The sequence below is a fragment of the Pelobates fuscus genome, chromosome 3, assembly GCF_036172605.1.
Source record: "Pelobates fuscus isolate aPelFus1 chromosome 3, aPelFus1.pri, whole genome shotgun sequence".
Classification (NCBI taxonomy): Eukaryota; Metazoa; Chordata; class Amphibia; order Anura; family Pelobatidae; genus Pelobates; species Pelobates fuscus.
Window position 1 is genome coordinate 370,759,392 of NC_086319.1, and position 19,650 is coordinate 370,779,041.

General features: G+C 43.6%; 1 protein-coding gene across 2 annotated transcripts in view; it reads right to left on the reverse strand.

Annotated features, from left to right (window-relative positions):
- Positions 1-19,650, reverse strand: part of DAPK2 (death associated protein kinase 2) — a 120,380-nt gene that overhangs the window by 56,961 nt on the left and 43,769 nt on the right. For both annotated transcript variants that reach the window (XM_063449418.1, XM_063449417.1), the window contains exon 3: positions 3,292-3,513. In XM_063449418.1, coding sequence (XP_063305488.1) covers positions 3,292-3,513 — 222 coding nt within the window. The remainder of the gene's footprint in view (positions 1-3,291; positions 3,514-19,650) is intronic.

Below are 19,650 nucleotides of genomic sequence, written 5' to 3' on the forward strand. Positions count from 1 at the left end.
CTCTTCCTCCGGATACGTAGTGGCGGATGAACCCATGCAAACGGACCAAACGGCTCCCCACAATGGCAAGGGTGCTTCGATACGCACACACACACAATGGATATTGCTCATGCTCACGACACCCCTCGGACAATGCCAACCGTGATTTCCCGGATCGCCTAAGGGACATCTCGCGAGGTCCCTCTACCACTCCCTACCTTCCCTCTGCTTTTGACAGGACCTCAGGGGAAGCCCTCTCCTTGTCAGGGAAGGACGACTGGCACTAGTAGACTGGACGATTTCAGGGCCTCCTGAAATGTCCACGACCTATTGCATCAACTAAGACCCCTGATGGGACTCAGGTCCCCGGCACCAGGAAATGCTATTTTTCTGCTTGACCGGCCTGGAGTGTTGTAGGGTGGAAAGGGATTCCGATCCCTTTACCGCACCTGCCCCACCGATCCTTAACTATCTGTCACACCTGGGCTCATTGGGGTGGTCATATCGATCCCTCAACGCGATCGGATCCGCCATATGGGTGGCGCACATTCCGGTACAGGGCGGACCAGTAGGTCAAGATCCACGGGGTTTGTAGACTACTACGGGGTGCCGAATTATCGAGACCCGGCACCCAAGTATTCACACCTCTGGCAGGTGGATGTGGTGCTGTGATTCCTTGAGGGAATAGCAGGACAATCCTTGTTTGTCACGGAAACAACTTCCAGCCAAACTAGCCCTCTTGTTATGCCTCGTCTTTTTTAGACGGGTGACGGACGTTAGGGCTTTCGATATGAATGGTTTTCTCTATTACACCAGATGGGATTACCTTTACCATATCGAGACGAACTAAGTCCAGTTCATCTTCGGTGTCATACCCATACTTTGAGTCAGACACCAAACTAGGTGTGGTCGGAACGCTAATGGAGTATACCGAAATCATTCCCCCTTCGTATTCATGCGACGGGTCTACTCCTGACTTCTTAGGTGGAACCTCATGGAGAGGTGCCTACCGCTACACTGGCCAGATGGAGCCGCTGGCTATTGCATCTGGCGGGCGTCGAACCTTGTTTCGGAGCCCACTCGGGCAAGGGAGCGGTGGCCCCACAAGTCTTTTTCGGCCGACGCTTCCCTAACCGACACTACACGATGCGCAGTTTTAGTGCGAGAGGGTACGTTTAGAACGCTCTATTTCGGCAAACATATCATACTTCCTTCACACTGGTCAATTCTAAGCTTTAAAAATGCAAATATGAAGCCTCCTGTCATGTGGTAAAATTGAAGATTATACTAGCTTTAGTGTACTAATAATCTTAATTTTAGTAATGACAGGAGGCGAATATTTCCCACCCTATAGGATCCCTCCCATGTTTTCTCGTGTTGAACAGAATATACACTTTATGTTCAGGAAGGTAAGTACGTTATGGTTGTATGTTGCTACTTAGATATGTGGCTTGAGAGACTTGTATAGGTTGAATAAGTAGATATGTACCTTGAATTATGTTGTGTTTATAGATTCTTAAATATCATTGCTTTAGAATTATTATATTTGGATATGTTACTCATTCTAGTATCCATTGGTATATCAGATTCTTAATGTTTATTGTGTGCGGACAAGTTATCACGCCAGTGTCCTTTCACCTTTTTCCTTTTCTTACAGCGTGAACGTCTCCTCCTCAAGACAAAGACCCATCTCCCATAACTCTACATCACGGAACTACTGGAGTTGATTATTCTAATATGTTGTGGAACTATTGACGTAATATGATTATGTTTATTGTTGCTATTTATTGTTTCGCTTCAAAGAAAGAGGAAGTGATGTCATAGACAGGGCCTTTTATGGGCACCATATCTTTTCTCTGATTGGTTGTTACTGTTTCTATGCTGCTGGAGTTTTCAGTAAAGAAAGATTTGCAAATATTCGCCTCCTGTCATTACTAAAATTAAGATTATTAGTACACTAAAGCTAGTATAATCTTCAATTTTTGCCTCATCAGCCTCCCAAGGTAGTAACGCTACTGATGTCAGCATCAGGAAGGAGGAATGTCCTGCTTATGGAAGCATCCCCAAGCAGGGCCAATCCCATCAAACAGGGACATCACTGTAATGCTCACAAATCCTCCGATATGGTGGCACTGGAGCAAAGGGCTGCAGGTAAGCAATATAATAACAGTTCCCAATCAAATAAATATATGATTTATTACTGTGATAAGTGATATATTTAGTGCCTTTAGATCTGTTATCTATTAATCCGAACCTGTCCACGTTAAAAGAATATATGAACAAATGCACGCTTATTTGGGCCTCTTCAACACTGCATTATGTTATACGTGGGGGCTAATGCTTCACCAGCATCTACAAAGAACAGGAGGTTAAAATGTTAAATGCTTATGCAGTGGAGTAAACCAAATGTGGTGTCCTGCCTTTTTATGTTACCGGTATCAAATAATGGGCACTTTAAATTACATAGTTACATAGTTACATAGCTGAAAAGAGACTTGTGTTCATTAAGTTCAGCCTTCCTCACATATGTTTTTGTTGTCGATCCAAAAGAAGGCAAAAAAAACAGTCTGTAGCGCGTCCAATTTTGCAACAAACTAGGAAAGAATTCCTTCTTGACCCCAAAATAGCAGTCAGATGTCTCCTTGGATCAAGCAGCTATTACCCCACTAATTAGAAATTATATCCCTGTTTGTTATGTTTTTGGCAGGTATTTATCCGATTGCTGTTTAAAGATCTGTATGGACTCTGATAAAACCACCTCTTCAGGCAGAGAATTGCGCATCCTTGACAATTAAACAGTAAATAAACCTAAAGTAACGCAAATCTCTTCTCACTCAAACATAAAAGGGTTTATTCACTAACATGGATGGTGGATCCTGAATTCACAAACTGAGCGTAAAATATATAATGTGGAATATTCTTGAACTTTTCTGTAGTCATGGTATATCATTCGGTGTTTAGTAAATAGACACCTTAGTGACGGTCTTTAAAATGCACATCGTGTTGAAAGAAAAATTCTGCAGGAATATTTATAAAGTGAGCTTGTGTATACATCCATAGCTATCAATCAGTCTGCTGTATGAATAATATATTCACTGTGAAGAGAAATTGCAGGAAGGATGCATTGTTTCATTTCCTTCGAGAAGAGGACATGTCTGGACTTTCCTGTTTCCTTCCCAGAGTTTGGGGAAGTCTGATTTAAACACTACCATTCCATGTAGGGGAAAAGTATTAAAATCCCATAAATACTGTAACGATGTCACAGTGTTACTAACATTCTACAATGCGTCAATATGTCACGTCTATACTCACAGCTCTAGAATAAGAACCACATCTGTCTTGTTCTCGTACACATCGTGCAGGGTGACAATGTTGGGGTGCTTGATCTCCCGCAGAATATTCACCTCGCGTTCAATCTCCTCTCTGGTGACCCCGCGGCGGCTTGCCCGGCTCTGACGTTTCTTGATGAACTTGGCGGCATAATTCACTCCAGTCTTTTTTTCCTGGCATCGTTTTACTATGGCAAACTGTCCACTGGAAGAAAGGCAGAAACAAGTGTGAGTTAGGGAGAGTGTGCGTGTTGCGGACCTGCTTGTGCGCAATGCTGTCTGTGCAATGGAAGCTGCGACGTTAGTGCGCAAGTGACATGTTCAGTGAGCCTAGCGAAAAAGCAGCAGATCTGAACAAGTAAAAAGGAGGTATGTGCGTTCAACTAAAACAGAGAGACAGGGTTGGTCACTAAAGTGACAACTGCTGGGAATTCAAAATGCATATCAAAATGTAGGCCCAAATAGCCAATACAGAAAAATTCTCCAAGTCAATTCTTTTTTTTCAGTTTGATTATTTCGGCCTGAGATTTAAAATTCACTTGGACTTCCCAGCAAATCTCAGTTTCGTGAAGGACTGTGAGAGTGTCTGTGTATTCAGCAATGTATAGGAGACAATAAGTAAGTACACACTTTCATTGCACGGGTTAGGAGACCCAGAAAGATGTACATGAAAAACAAGAGTGCATCTACCTACTACTGGAACTGGTATTTGTAATTACTTTGAAAAATCTGATCTGATTCTAAAAAACAAAACAAAAAGAAAAACAGGATACAGCAACAAGAAGAATCTCAAATGAAGTTGTCCAGTTAGATCAGTGACGATTGGGAGGTTTATTAATACTTCGGCATTCTTTTTATCCACACTTTACAGGTATCTGTAGTCATTTTTGTCTTGTGAGCGCTGACTTTTAAATACACACGTTAACCTGTGCTACATTACTGGGTGATGCTGCCTCCTTCCTTAATTTACAGAGCTGTGTTGGGAATCCTGTAGCCTCTGTTTAAATGATATTCTGCACATATTAACTATATTATAAAGGGCTTTATTTACATGTGTAGGAAGCGTATGGAGTGAGAGTATTTTGGACAGATACGTTTGCATGTTGTTTTGAAATACCAAAAAACATTTCTGAAAACACAATATTTTGATCCACACTTTGCATTCGACTGCCTGCATGACCCTTAATCTTGTGCCAATGGACAACTCGTGGTCTACTATTTGTACTAGAAATATGACATGTCAAAACCACTAAAGACAGGAATTGGTAACAAAGGTGTGTAGATGGGCTGCAAAACTAAAAATGTTAATAGTGGGCCCAGCTGTTACACGACTGCATGGCAGTATTTATTCTCAGGGTGAGGGACACATGTTTGCCCTGCTGGTCCCTTTGATATATTTTAACATTCGGTGAATGTTGTGTCTTTGTGAATACTCGGATTACGATGCAGACTACTACAGTGAATTTTTGCAAGCATGACAATCCTATTCTACTGCCCGTAATAGGGTCCGCCATTGCCATTTTACAAGCCTATTCCAGGAAGCTAACGATTTCATTCACTGTGCGTGCATCCTCATACATACCTCCAAAAATGTCAAATGGACAAAGAGGGACACTTTAATTTTAACCCCTTAAGGACATATGACATGTGTGACATGTCATGATTCCCTTTTATTCCAGAAGTTTGGTCCTTAAGGGGTTAAGGGAGGAGGTGGCCAGGAATGGGGCAGTTTAAGAAGTTTTAGGTGTCGTACTAATAAGTTTTACAGCTGAAATATAATTAGAACAAGTACAATGTCTCCTATTTACATAGACTGATTTCTAAACACCCTTATTGTAGTTTAAATACACATTAGTGTTAGTATATTGCTGTGGAGCTCCGTTATACACTCAGACACTCTAACACCACTGAGCTCCTAGAAAAAAGGGCATTAGGATAAAAAAATAGGGACAGAGGGATTTGGATCCAAAATAGGGAATGTCCTTCCTAAATAGGGACACTTGGGAGGAATGCTCATATGCTAACACATATACGTAGCTAGTCAAAAAATATTCCATGTCATATCAGCATGACATATAATCTACACAAGCATTTCTTTCCGTGTCACAGAGGTAGAGGACTCTTTTTTTTAAAATGATGTATTCACGGATGTTTGGAACGATTTAATGGCTCTATATCTACAAGATCTAATGAATCATTTTATTGCTTTTAATTGGCTCATCTTAGCTGACATACCTCACCCAGCATGACATCCTTCTAATTAGGCATCTTGTCAAGATTCTGGGAGTTGGTCTGATAACAGGTTCCTAACAAGTCATTAATGTGGCTATCAGTAAGATTTATTCTATTTACTTTTACTTTCTTATTATACACGCCTTCCTAGGAAGTATAATACCCCACCATTTCTGATATAGTATTGGTACAAAAACTGGGCATATCTCCCAACACTGGGAGGAATGAACTCAGGACAAGGTACTTAAAGGGATACTCTAAACACCAAACCGACTTTGTTTGATGGAACAGATTTTGTGAATACAGAGTCGAATTACCCATTAGGCAACCAATACTGCTGTCTAGGGTCTGTGCTCAGACAGGAGATCAGCAGATATTGTTTTAACGTTAAAGGGTTTTTAGGAATATTCTGGTTTTGGTTAGAACAGCCCTTCCTAAAAATAAACCACATATATTTTTCTCATTTAACAGGTAATTGAACATCAGCCGAATGGTGATGCAAATTCCCCTGAAATAACTACATTTGCCTTTGTGAAAAGACAAAATTTGGTTGACAATACCACAGTACTTTGCTGCCATTCGGAGCTTGGTAAATGGAGCTAACCTGTCCTCAGTCACTGGATCTTGGTTTTAATGCAGGCACTTACAGGGTTTCTGTTTTCAGGACCATAAAACAACATTGGTGTCTGCAGGAAAGTTTGTAAAAAAGCCTCCAGCAGACCAATTGTTAAAAAAAAGTTTTAAGTACATGGGTTTGTAGAAAAAAAACACAAGTCAAAAGCAGATAGAGCACGAAACACACACAAAAAAAAGTCTTAAATGTCACAACCACCTTAAGTGTTTGCTACTGACCGACCACAGATACTTTTTTATTTTTCAATTCACTGTTTATGGAGTTTTTGCATAGAAGAATACAATTGGTCATAAAGTTATTTTTAGAGGTGTTATTTAGATTTTGAGTATAGGCTAATGGCCTAGTCATTGGATATTTTAATTCTGGTGATTACATTTTCTATTTTTCGCTCTGCAGATAACTGTAGCTACTTTGTCATAAAAGGAATGATCTATAACGCAGTTTATAGCGAGTTTGCAGTTTCAGAAATTATGGGGTGCGGCTGCTTTCAGAGCTCGGCTGCAATAACCTTGTGGTCAGAAGAAGGATCTTCCTGAGAGAAAGACTAATTACAACAATTCTAATATAAAAAAAACACAATTTAGGATTCCATTTATGGATACGTGGCATGCTTCCAAGACTTGAACCAACATCATTGTGGCTTTAATTGACTCATTAGCAGATGGAACGTAATGACCGATTTGTAGCTTTCTGTAACGTGGTATATACAGCAGAGACACAACCCTCTATCAATTTTGCATGTTCTCTAAAATACAAAGAATTGATCTTACTGCACTACATCTGCAAGACACCACCAGTAACCAAGTAATAAACTGACCATCATAACAACCAATTACACTTAAATTCCACAACTGGTAGAGATACTTTCTTATAAAACAGCTGCATATTTTGTAACAATGGGATTTATTCACTAAGCAGTACATTTTATTTTATTTTTCAAATTGAAAGCGGTTTTGAAATATTAAGGCAAAAAGTGCTAATTTGGGAACATTTTCCAACTCGGTTATAACCACTACATTTTTGAAATTCAGATTTCAATTACGGACAATTAAGAACAAAGGGGCGTGGGGGAAACAAACTTTCTAAGTCATATATCATCATGATTATGCAGAATGTGGGCTTATCATTTGATTGTATCTGGCCCGGTCCTGGACACATTCCTTCATTTACTCGATGTACCAAAATCCTCCTGTCTCTGCTTGTCTGTTCCTGTGGATATGTCTCTGCTATGTGCAAATAGTTCTACAGATATATATCATTCCAGGGGTGTGCAAGTAAAAAGAAAAAAACAAAACACGCTTTTTGCAACCAAATCAAACTAACTTTTCACCCCACTCTTTATATAATTTTATAGAAAATATTTATAATGAATACTATTAATCTGATGCATTAAAGGAACACTATAGTCACCTAAATTACTTTAGCTAAATAAAGCAGTTTTAGTGTATGGATCATTCCCCTGCAATTTCACTGCTCAATTCACTGCCATTTAGGAGTTAAATCACTTTGTTTATGTTTATGCAGCCCTAGTCACACCTCCCCTGGCTATGATTGACAGAGCCTGCATGAAAGAAAAAAATGGTTTTACTTTCAAACAGATGTAATTTACCTTAAATAATTGGATCTCAATCTCTAAATTGAACTTTAATCACATACAGGAGGCTCTTGCAGGGTCTAGCAAGCTATTAACATAGCAGGGGATAAAATCTTAATTAAACTGAACTTGCAATAAAGAAAGCCTAAATAGGGCTCTCTTTACAGGAAGTGTTTATGGAAGGCTGTGCAAGTCACATGCAGGGAGGTGTGACTAGGGTTCATAAACAAAGGGATTTAACTCCTAAATGGCAGAGGATTGAGCAGTGAGGCTGCAGGGGCATGTTCTATTCACCAAAACTGCTTCATTAAGCTAAAGTTGTTCAGGTGACTATAGTGTCCATTTAATGCTTTTTTAATATAAATACTATCAATATGATGCATTAATGCTATGGCATATTTTTTCTAACTAAACATTTTATTTTAAAGGGACAATTGTAGACATTGTAACTTCTTCATCTCATTAAAGTGATTATAGTGTCTGGAGTCCCCTGGCTCCATCCTTCCATTCAGTTTTAAATAATAATTAGTGTTTTACTGCTGAACAAAAGTACCCAGCAGTCCCTCCCCTCCTTGCTGCTTGGCCTAACGAGGAAGCATTAGCCTTAGGAGCAGTGGGTGGCAGTGATTGGCTGAACGTGTCAGCTGACTGCTTTCAGCCTATCACAGTGCCATTTCTGGTATTAAATTGTATGCCTACGGAAGTGTGTAATCTCTGTCTCTCTGTCTTAGCCATACCTCCAGTGGGGTCCAGGCTGTGCGTGACCTGGGTCCCTTACTTAGTTTTAAACTGCTCGAGAAAAGGAAACAAGATGAAATGGTCAGAATGCTCAGTGTCCCCCCTTACTAAATACACAAACAAGGCGTATTTTCTAAGGGATGGATTCCATTCCAGAAGACAAACATATTTCTGGTAACTGAGTAGCAGTTCTCACATTGATATTTATTGAGAATTACTATATCCCTTTTAATCTGGGAATTGTAGAGATGACATGATGATTGCAAATTGTAGGTAGAAGTAGTCTTGGCCTACAATGTGCAGTTCCATGGTGAATTCCCTATAAATCTCTGTCGATGGACCCAGACACATGCTGACTGCACACAATGAGGTCACCATAGCGACGGTTGGGGTAAGCTGGCTTTCAGATGCAGGGCAATCAAGGCAGAATGTGTCACTCTTCACTTTATTAGTGAACCCCATTTCAGAAACTGTGGCTATTGTGTATATTTCAGCAGTGTGCCCGGCAAGACGCAGAGTTCATAGTGAAATGACCTAGTGGGCCTCTCAATCCTCTCTGCTCATAACAAGAACTGGGTATACAAACCAACTTTCAAGTATATACATTAACCAAATCATAACAGCTCACATGTAATGAGAGATGCATATACAATAACACACGTACTGAGAGATACATATACAATAACACACGTACTGAGAGATACATATACAATATACATATACAATAACACACGTACTGAGAGATACATATACAATATACATATACAATAACACACGTACTGAGAGATACATATACAATATACATATACAATAACACATGTACTGAGAGATGCATATACAATAACACATGTACTGAGAGATACATATACAATAACACACGTACTGAGAGATACATATACAATATACATATACAATAACACATGTACTGAGAGATGCATATACAATAACACACGTACTGAGAGATACATATACAATAACACACGTACTGAATAGGGATGCACCGAAATTTCGGCCAAAATAGGCCTATCCCGTTTTTTGCCTAATTTTTTTTACATGTTTTTGGGGGGCACAGGGTAGGGGGGAAAAGAACACTATGTGACAGGGGAGGGGGGAAAGAACACTATAGGACAGGGGAGGGGAGAAAAGAACACTAAAAAAGAGAGAGGGGAGAGGAACATTAGAGGGGGAGAGAGGAACATTAAGCGGGGGGGACCACTAAAAGAGAAGGGACGTTTTTCATATTAGTTTAATTAAATTCATTAAAAAGTCTAATATTAAAAAAAATTATAGGAAAAAAACATTTTTTTAAGCATTTGGGGGGAAAAAGTCGGTTTCGGTTTTCGGCCAAGGGCATCCTGAATTTTCGGTTTCGGCCCAGAATTTTCATTACGGTGCATCCCTAGTACTGAGAGATATATATATACAATAACACACATACTGAGAGATGCATATACAATAACACTTACACGTACTGAGCAGGGCCGGATTAACATAGGGGCTGATGGAGCTGCAATAGGCCCATTTAAAAAAAAAAAAAAAAAAAGTGTTTTTTTGTTTGTTTTTTTTACACACTACTCCTAGGTTTGCCATCTGACTGGTATTTTACTTGCACAGCCGGTATTTGAAACTGCCTGGCCGTGCCGGTATTGCAGTAATACCGGTAATACAAATGCAGGTATTTTTCTCAAAATAAATGGAGATTACTCTGCAATACCAGCACCGGCCAGTAGGGGTCACTGTGTGTGGAGAGAGGCAGATATAGGAAGTTACAGCATATCCTTGCCTCTCTTTACTACTCACTGATCTGTGGGGGAGCAGCTACACAGCACAGAGAGTCCAGACAGCAGCTCAACAGCTCAGGTAAGTGAGGGATGGGGGGAAAGGCAGCAGGGACACATGTGGACACTGAGACACTAGGGGACACAGACACTAGGGGACACATGGGGACACAGACACTAGGGGACACAGACACTGGGAAACCTGGAAACACTGAGACACTTGGGGACACTGGAAAACATAAGGACACTGAGACACTTGGGGACACTGGAAAACATGGGGACACTGAGACACTAGGGGACACTGGGAAACATGGGGATGCTGAGACACATGGGGATGCTATGAGACATAGGGACATTGGGACTAAGACATTGGGACACGGAGACACGATGTCCCGATTTCTCCCATTGTTCCCATTTCCCCCATCCAGTGTCGCTAGTGTCTCAGTGTCCCCAAGTCTCCCAGTGTCTGTGTCCCATGTCTCTCAGTGTGCCTAGTGTCCCCATGTGTCCCAGTGTCCCCATGTCTATGTCCACAACTGTACCCATGTCTCCCAGTGTCCCCAAGTGTCTGTCTCCCAGCCAGTGTCCCCTAGTCTCCCAGTGTCCCCTAGTCTCCCAGTGTCTGTATTCCCATGTATCTGTGTCCCTAGTGTCTTAGTGTCCCCAAATGTTTCAGTGTCCCTGGTGTCTTAGTGTCCCCAAATGTTTCAGTGTCCCCATGTCTCCCAGTGTCTGTGTTCCTAGTGTCTCAGTGTGCCTAGTGTCCCTATATGTCCCAGTGTCCCCATGTCTATGTCCACAACTGACTCCATGTCTCCCAGTGTCCCCAAGTGTCTGTCTCCCAGCCAGTGTCCCCAGTGTCCACTAGTCTCCCAGTGTCTGTGTTCCCATGTCTCTGTGTCCCTAGTGTCTTAGTGTCCCCAAATGTTTCAGTGTCCCCATGTCTCCCAGTGTCTGTGTCCCTAGTATCTCAGTGTCCCTATTTCTCCCTGTTTCCTTATATGTCTTAGTGTCCCCATGTCTCTCAGTGTCCCCATGTCTCACTGTGTCCTCAGTATCCTAGTGACATGGGGACACACTGAGACATTGGGACACTGGGAGAAATGGGGACACTGAGACACTGGGAAACTAGGGGACTGGGCGACATGGGGACACTGAGACACTGGATGACTTGCGAGACAGACACTGGGAGCAATCCATCTATACAGCAGAATCAAACTGTGAGTAGTTTGTTGGTGATTTTACAGAATTTTCTCTGATGTCACTCCTTGTGATTATACAAATGATTAAGGCTGGTATTTGTTTCCAAGAAAGGTGGCAACCCTAACTACTCTTCACATACTCTTGCTTAAATGAGCACTATAGGGTCAGGAACACAATCGTGTATTTCTGACCCTATTATGTTAAAACCACCACCCTGGCCCCTTCTTGCCTCCCTAAGTATAGTAAAATATAACTTGTATTCAAGTCTGCTGCTGGCTCTGCCTCTGAACTGACTGTCTGCTGACATCATCAGAAGTGGTGGTCTGAGCAAATTACAATACTTCCCCATGAGATTGGCTGAGACTGTCAACTAGGCAGGTCAGGGGCAGAGCCAGCACAAGTCCAACATAGCCCTGGCCAATCAGCATCTCCTCATAAAGATAAATTGAATCAATGCATCTCTATGAGGAAAGTTCAGTGTCTGCATGCAGAGGGTAGAGACACTAAATGGCAGTGCTGCACACTAGGCAGTGCTGGCCCAGGAAGCACCTCTAGCAGCCATCTAAGGAGTGGCCAGTGGAGTTATTTTCTCTGAAAATACAGTGTTTACTGCAAAAGGCCTGAATGGAATGATTCTACTTACCAGAACAAATACAATAAGCTGTTATTGTTCTGGTTACTATAGTGTCCCTTTAAGTTTGGAAGCTTAAGAGGGATGTATGGGAACAAAATTTGGGTGGACTGGCTGACAATAAAATTAGTTTAGGTAATGCAGACGTTAGTCTCTCTAACACTGTGGCATGTCCCCTTTCTTCTACACTCACTACATACACCTTTTCTCTGTCTCATACTATATACCAGGAACTTCTGCTTGCTAGTAAGAAGGTAAGGAGACAAGTGGATCAGCTAGTGCTAGGGGACACTCCTTAGAAAGCATGGAGTAAGCGCATCATTAGATGCATTTATGTCAAGCTCAGGGTGCTGCCTGGATAGTATGCCCTTAGTTGGACAGCCTGCAGGATTGGCGGGCAGCCTGACATGCATTCATGCCAGGCTGTCCTTCAAATTCTTTGGACAGACATGCCCCCTTTTTGGGCATGTTCTCCCCTTTTGGCAGGTCTGGTCACGTGATTCGCACCATTGGCCCACCCTCTTACCCCGCCCATTGACTTCCTGCTTCACTGGACACTGCTGTTAGGGGTTATGGATTTACTTGAAAGATGAAAGCATAAATTAGAGAGAGATTAGCAGAGAGTATGTTTTTTCTTATAGCTGCATCCTATGAGTTTACCTCCAGCACCATCTCCATCAGATACATGACGCTTGGGAGGAATGACTGTTTTAGTGTTTTTGGTCGTTTAGATTTCGTAATTAGGCCCATCATAATTGTCAGCACCAGGCCCAGTGTGCTCTTAATCCGGCTCTGGTACTGAGAGATACATATACAATAACACACGTACTGAGAGATACATATACAATAACACACGTACTGAGAGATGCATATACAATAACACACGTACTGAGAGATGCATATACAATAACAAATACTGAATGATGCATATACAATAACACACGTACTGAGAGATGCATATACAATAACACACGTACTGAGAGATGCATATACAATAACACACGTGATGTGGGATTATTAAAATCTTTTATTGTACTTGTATTGAATTATTGTACTAACTCCATTTTAATAATATACTGTGACTTCTTCCTCCATTTTGTCCTCCTAACCTGACTTCTTCCTCCATTTTGTCTTCCTAACCTGACGTCTTCAATCCTCCATTTTGTCCTCATGACTTAACTTGTTCATTTTAAAACTACCTTACGTGACTGAACTTCTCAACCCAATTAGTACAGTAGACAAAGACTGTGTTTCCTACAAGGACAAGTACCAGGAGGTGCTGGCTACTCCTTAAGACTTGCCGGCTACTCCTTAGGACTTGTAAGATAGTATAGTTTGAAGGCCACGAGAACACAGTAGTAATGAAATGTTCTATTCATAAGAGACCTTGCACCTGGACATGAAGCCTGATATCATTGACCGTGTAAAATGACGCTCAGGACCCCCTTATCCCCACCCGTGTCCAGAATAATCCCACCTCTGGTGGGTGGGCACGGGACTAACCTCTTAATTTTACGAACCAATAGGTAAGACACTAACCCCGACACTTAACAATTAATCCAATTGATGATGTTTATTTGCTGATATTCTAATAATCAATGATGACGCAAAATGCCTCTTAAAAGGGCCTGCGCGCCCGCTTTTACTTCACTTGCCAATAAACTTTCTCGAAGTTATTTTAACCTGAACCTTGTGTGTCAGACTTAATTACTTCAGCGTATATACGCAATTTGATTTTATTGATTTGGACAGGAACAGATAGACATTTAAACATTTTGGTTTACTTTTAAAAAGTACCATAACAACTTGGCGCCCAACGTGGGGCATCGGGCTATGTCCGGCCGGTGAGCCGTCCTAAGGAAGACAAGGGTGGACGGAGGAATCCGGGGGGAAGGAAAGGAGATTGATCACCTCCAGGTACACGGTAGAGACTTCTGCAGAGCTACCGGTATGTTCCGGCCCCTTTGATTGACCCGTCCACGTGTCTGTGACTGCTTCCCGGGAGGACATCAAAGACAGGTAATATCTTGCCCGGTGCCTCGTTACTCACTTGTTTACCTGCATTTTAGTCTATCTGTTGCCTGGGTGTGTGTGAATTGTTTGCCTGTTTCCCCATTTTGAGATAAAGGGGGGGTGGACCTGCAGGGGATTTGCCTGGGGTTCTGTCTTGCTTGTTTTCCCCTTTTTGGGATAAAGGGGGGTGGACCTGAGGGGATTTGCCTGGGTCTTCAGTGTGTCTGTCTATCTGTTTGTATTTTACCCCTTTTGGGATAAAAGGGGGGTTGACCTGGGGGTCTTCTTTGCCTGTTTTACCTCTTTTAGGAACCACGGTGCTGTGGTTGTAAGGAAAAAGGGGGGTTGACCTGCGGATGCGTTCCTGGGGGTCTTCTTTGCCTGTTTTACCTCTTTTAGGAGCCTCGTGGCTGTGGCTGTAAGGAAAAAGAGGGGTGACCTGCGGATGCGTTCCTGGGGGTCTCCTGTTGCCTGTTTCACCTCTTTTAGGAACCACGGTGTTGTGGTTGTAAGGAAAAAGAGGGGTTGACCTGCGGATGCGTTCCTGGGGGTCTTCTTTACCTGTTTACCTCTTTTAGGAGCCTCGTGGCTGTGGCTGTAAGGAAAAAGAGGGGTGTTGGAACTGTGGATTTTGTGTAGACTCATAATTTCCTGTGATCCTTCTTGTGTCACTTTGAGAGCCTAGCTAACTTCTTTGTGCACATGGTATTTCTGTTTATTTGTGAGGGGGCTTAGTCTTGTGGCAGAGGACTCTGTTTCCTGGGGGGATTCAAGTAGGCATTGCTTGTTTTCCGCATCACGAGGTAGTGAGACTTATAAGTGGGTTTTATAGGGGCACTACGGGAGTGAGGATAGAGGTGGCCACATTCTTGTGGACCGCTGTGTAGAGGGAGGCTGACGGAACTCGGACCGGTGTCAGTTGTTTTCCGTGGCCGCTGGTAGTGAGACTTACGAAAGTCGTTCTCCGAGCGGAGACACTACGGGGTTGAGGGAGGTGACTTTGGAGTAAGCACACGAGTAAAGGAAAGGGATTATTGTTGATTTCATTTGAACTGTGATGCATGCACTGTATTTCAACTGTATTGTTGTCTTGTTTGTCTAATTAGGAGTCTCATGAACTCCTGTGTCTGTCTCTAAGGATTTTCCTTGTCTTTCATCTTTTCTACACTTCCTATATTATTATACTATCCACTCCTATTTCTCTTAAAAGAGAAGTGATTGGTCACACACTTCCCACCTCGCTCCAATCCGTGTCTACCACCCCGGGTAGGCGGATTCAGTGACTAGTCTACGTTTTGGGAAGACGCACCTGAGAAAGTCCCACGGTTCTCGGGTGGCAGTCGAGCATTGTAGACGTTCTTGTTCAGTTTTCCCTCTCTCTCTCTATATCTAGGACGCTGGTATAGGGGTAAAGGGACTATGGGACAGGATTTAAGCAAGCCCAGTAAGGGCTGGTTAGCATGTGATTTGGTAGAAAACAGAGAGGGTGAAGAGATGGTTAAAGGTGTTGAAAAGATTGCAAAAGTATGTAAAATTACTGTACCAACGGGTGGAAGATTGCAACCAGAAAGTTGGCGCAAGTTACTGGCAGAAATGAAAGGCAAGCTTACAGATAATGGTTTATTAAAGACTGCTGAAGCATGGTACAGAGTAGCGAAGGCTATTCAGCTAGAAGGTTGGGTTGAGGAAGAAATAAATCACAAAGGTGTGAAATTGTTTGTGTATCATAATAATTGTGTCACTGGGGTTTACCCTCAGCCAGCGCCCCAAAGTGGCGCCCAGGGGATGTCTATCCCCAAGGTTCAGTCAGCAATAGGTGATAGCCAGCTGACTATGTTCCCCACTCCCAATCCTCCTAACACCCATCCCGTCACCTCCCCTGTCTGCCCGGTCCTGAATTCTGATGGATCTTTCTTTTCCCCTTCCCCGTCTCTAACATTCCCATCATCCTCATCCATCCCTACGCTACCTGCTGTACCTCCCCCTAACATTTCATCTGCCATTCCTTCCCTACACTCTCTCTCCGTTAAGGATCCCCTCCCCTCTTCATCCGCCCAGCTAACCACCTCTTCCACCCTTGCCCCGGCTCCTCCCTCTACACCCACCCCTACCAATCCCTCTCCGTCCCCTCCCATCTCCACCCCAGTTCAATACCCCACCTCCTTCCCCTCCCCAGCCTGGCCCTACCCCTTCCCATATCCCATGACCCTGCCCTATCCCGGATATCCACTACCCCTTCCCCAAGCCACTCCCCAGGTTCCGGTCATGCCCAGTCCGGCACAGTCTGCCCCGGATGTGCCCACATCCAACATGGCCGCCACTTCTTCCCTTAACCCTAATGCAGTACCTTTCCCGGCCACCAATATGGCGGCCCCCAGTACAGCCCTGATGCCGGTAATTCCCGGTGACTACCTATCTGGTTATGATCCGCTAGCCACCCCTGCATCTGGGACCCCCTCTCATCCCCCGGTCCTGTCACCTTACTCGGGCCCTGCACGTAAGAGAGCTCAGATCATAGAATTAGATGAGGGAGAAGAGGATAGGTTATCCCAGGACTCGTTGGAGGCTGCAGGAGCCGCTGCAGGAGCCTCAACTCATCGTTCTATCGATGATCCCTTTGGACACAAGGGTCGGGGAGAACGGACCCCTCCTAAGTATGTTGCTTTTAACCCCACTCAAGCCAGTGCATTAATGAAATCGCTCCCTGACCCAGAAAAACAGCCTATGCCTTTTTACCGAGGGATAGTTCAAATTCAAAAGACTTACTCCGCCGCATGGCGTGATTTACTAAGCATTTGTGCTATTAAAGCAGGGGATGCATATTGGCCGAGCATGGCCCGTCACCTCAGTACAGATCTACTTTCCAGTGATGTTGATTACCCCTCCGGGGTAACTTTTTGCACCCAATTAAGAGAATGGGCTAAGGACAAACTTGCAGATCAGGCTGCTGGCCTTACTGATGTTATTCAAGATAAAGGAGAATCAGTGGAAAGGTTTCATGCAAGACTGTATCAAATGTTTACAGATTTGGGATTTGATCTTACTGACAAAATTCATTCACAAATGCTGTCAGGAGCGTTTGTCCAAGGTGTTAAAGACTCTATACGTAAGGGAATCATTGCTGCACGCCCTGAATATAAGGTTGTTCCCCTGGATACCCTGCTTTTAGTTGCTAGAGGTTTGGAATCTGTTCAGACCCCAAGAAGACCCACTTCAGCTCCTCTCATGGTATCCCGCTCCACTCCAGTCCCAAGAGGTCCTAGACCGGAGGAGGGGGGACATTGCTTTAATTGTGGAGCAAAGGGACACTTTAGAAATGACTGTCCAGAGCCTAAAAAGGAGCAAAGGGAACCCAGAAAACCATCCAAGCCTGCCCCGGCTCCCAAAGCCACCAAACAGGTTCCAATAGTTGAGGAACCCGATGACTAGGAGATTGGCAAGCCTGTGTCCGTAACCCCTGTCATGGCAGTGTCTACAGGGGATAAGGGGGGGCCACTTGCCACAGTAACTTTACCCATTGAAGGCCACCCTACCACATTTCTAGTTGACACAGGTGCAGCCCGTAGTGTTCTGCGAGAACAAGACCTGCCAGACCCATCTTTTCTGTCAAATATTGATGTCTCTTGTGTTGGAGTGGATGGCCAGCCGAGACATAGCCCTCTAACAACTCCACTACGAGTTGGTTCTAGCCTGCTTGCTCGCTTTGTAGTATCCTCCACATGCCCAATTAACCTGTTAGGTGCTGATGTTCTCTCACGCCTGCAAGCATCCATCACTTTCACCCCAGACGGGCAGGTAGAAATGTTCACACCTCTATCTGTATCAGACACCTCAGCCCTGTGCTCCTTGCCTCTGATGCTGCATTTAGAAAAACCCCGTGAGGAAGCAGCAGAATTAAAGTCCAATTTCCCAGAGGAATTAAAAACACAGGTGCCCGCCAAGTTATGGTCCTCAGGCCCAGAGGACATAGGTCACCTAAATGTTCCCCCTGTGGTGGTAAAGCTTATTCCAGGAGCTAAGTTACCAAGAAAGCCACAATATCCATTAAAACCAGCACAGTCTGCTGCCATTTCTGTCCACATCAAGGCACTCTTAGAGAAGGGTGCCCTGGTAAAATGTAAATCTGAATGTAACACCCCATTATTTCCTGTGAAAAAGAAAACTCCAAAAGGTGAACCAGAGAAGTACAGGATGGTCCAGGATCTCCGTGCTGTCAATGAAGCTACCGTCTTGGACACCCCTCTTGTACCAAATCCCCATACTCTGCTCTCTGGAGTCCCACCATCTGCAAAATTCTTCACAGTCATTGACCTGGCCAATGCCTTTTTCAGTGTCCCACTGGACCCATCCTGTCAATACCTGTTTGCTTTCACTCATGAGATGCAACAATATACCTGGACTGTCATGCCCCAAGGGGCACAAAATTCTCCAAGTCAATTTGCAAAGGCCATGGGTACCATCCTTGACCCATGGCAAGCTGAGCACCCAGAAGTTGTCTTGCTTCAGTATGTGGATGATCTACTGCTGTGTGGAGATGATATACCCACTATTGAAAGGTGTTCAATTAGTCTTCTTTCCTATTTGGCAGAACAGGGATGCAAAGCTTCACTCACCAAGCTGCAATTCTGCCAATCTTCAGTGATTTTCCTTGGACACTGCCTATCTCAAGGTACCAGACATCTTACTCGGGACCGGGTAAGAGCTGTTCTGGACATTCCACCTCCAAGGACTTCAAAGTCTCTTCATGCCTTCCTAGGCCTCATTTCCTACTGCAGAGCATGGATCCCAGAAGCCTCTCTGCTTATGCAACCTCTCTATGATGCTCTTAAGTCTGACCCGTTCTGTCTGACCAATGAAGCTCTGGACAATTTCAATGCCCTAAAATGTGCCATTGCTTCTGCCCCTGCCTTGGGCCTACCTGACTACTCCAAGCCTTTCAAATTATTTGTCTCTGAAAGACAAGGCCATGCAACAGGAGTTCTCACCCAAACGAATGACTTAAGAGGCCGCCAGAGGCCTATTGGATATTTCTCATGTCAACTGGACATTGTGGCCAGAGGGACTCCTTCCTGTCTCAGGGCTGTTTTTGCTGCAAGAGAGCTCATAGAAAGAACCTCGGACCTGGTCCTTGGCCACCCTCTGGTTGTTCTAGCCCCTCATGACATTTCTGCTATCATCAACCAAGTCCAGCTCAAGCACGTGTCTCCAGCCAGACACCTGCGTCTACAGTGTCATCTTCTTTTGCCTGACAACATTTCCATCCAAAGATGCCAAGTGCTTAATCCATCCACTCTTCTTCCACTCCCTGAGGGGGGTATCTATTATGGATTTATCACGGATGAAACCTACATTTACCTGCTCTGTGGATGTATCAAGAAAGTCATGCATCCACATTTGTCATTTTATGAAGATGAGACACCTCTTTGTGAAGGCCCGGATTACGCCTTCTGTACCATGTGGTACAAGCCGAACATTACTCCCGAACCTTGCTATGAAGATGAGCTTTACCACTGGACCGA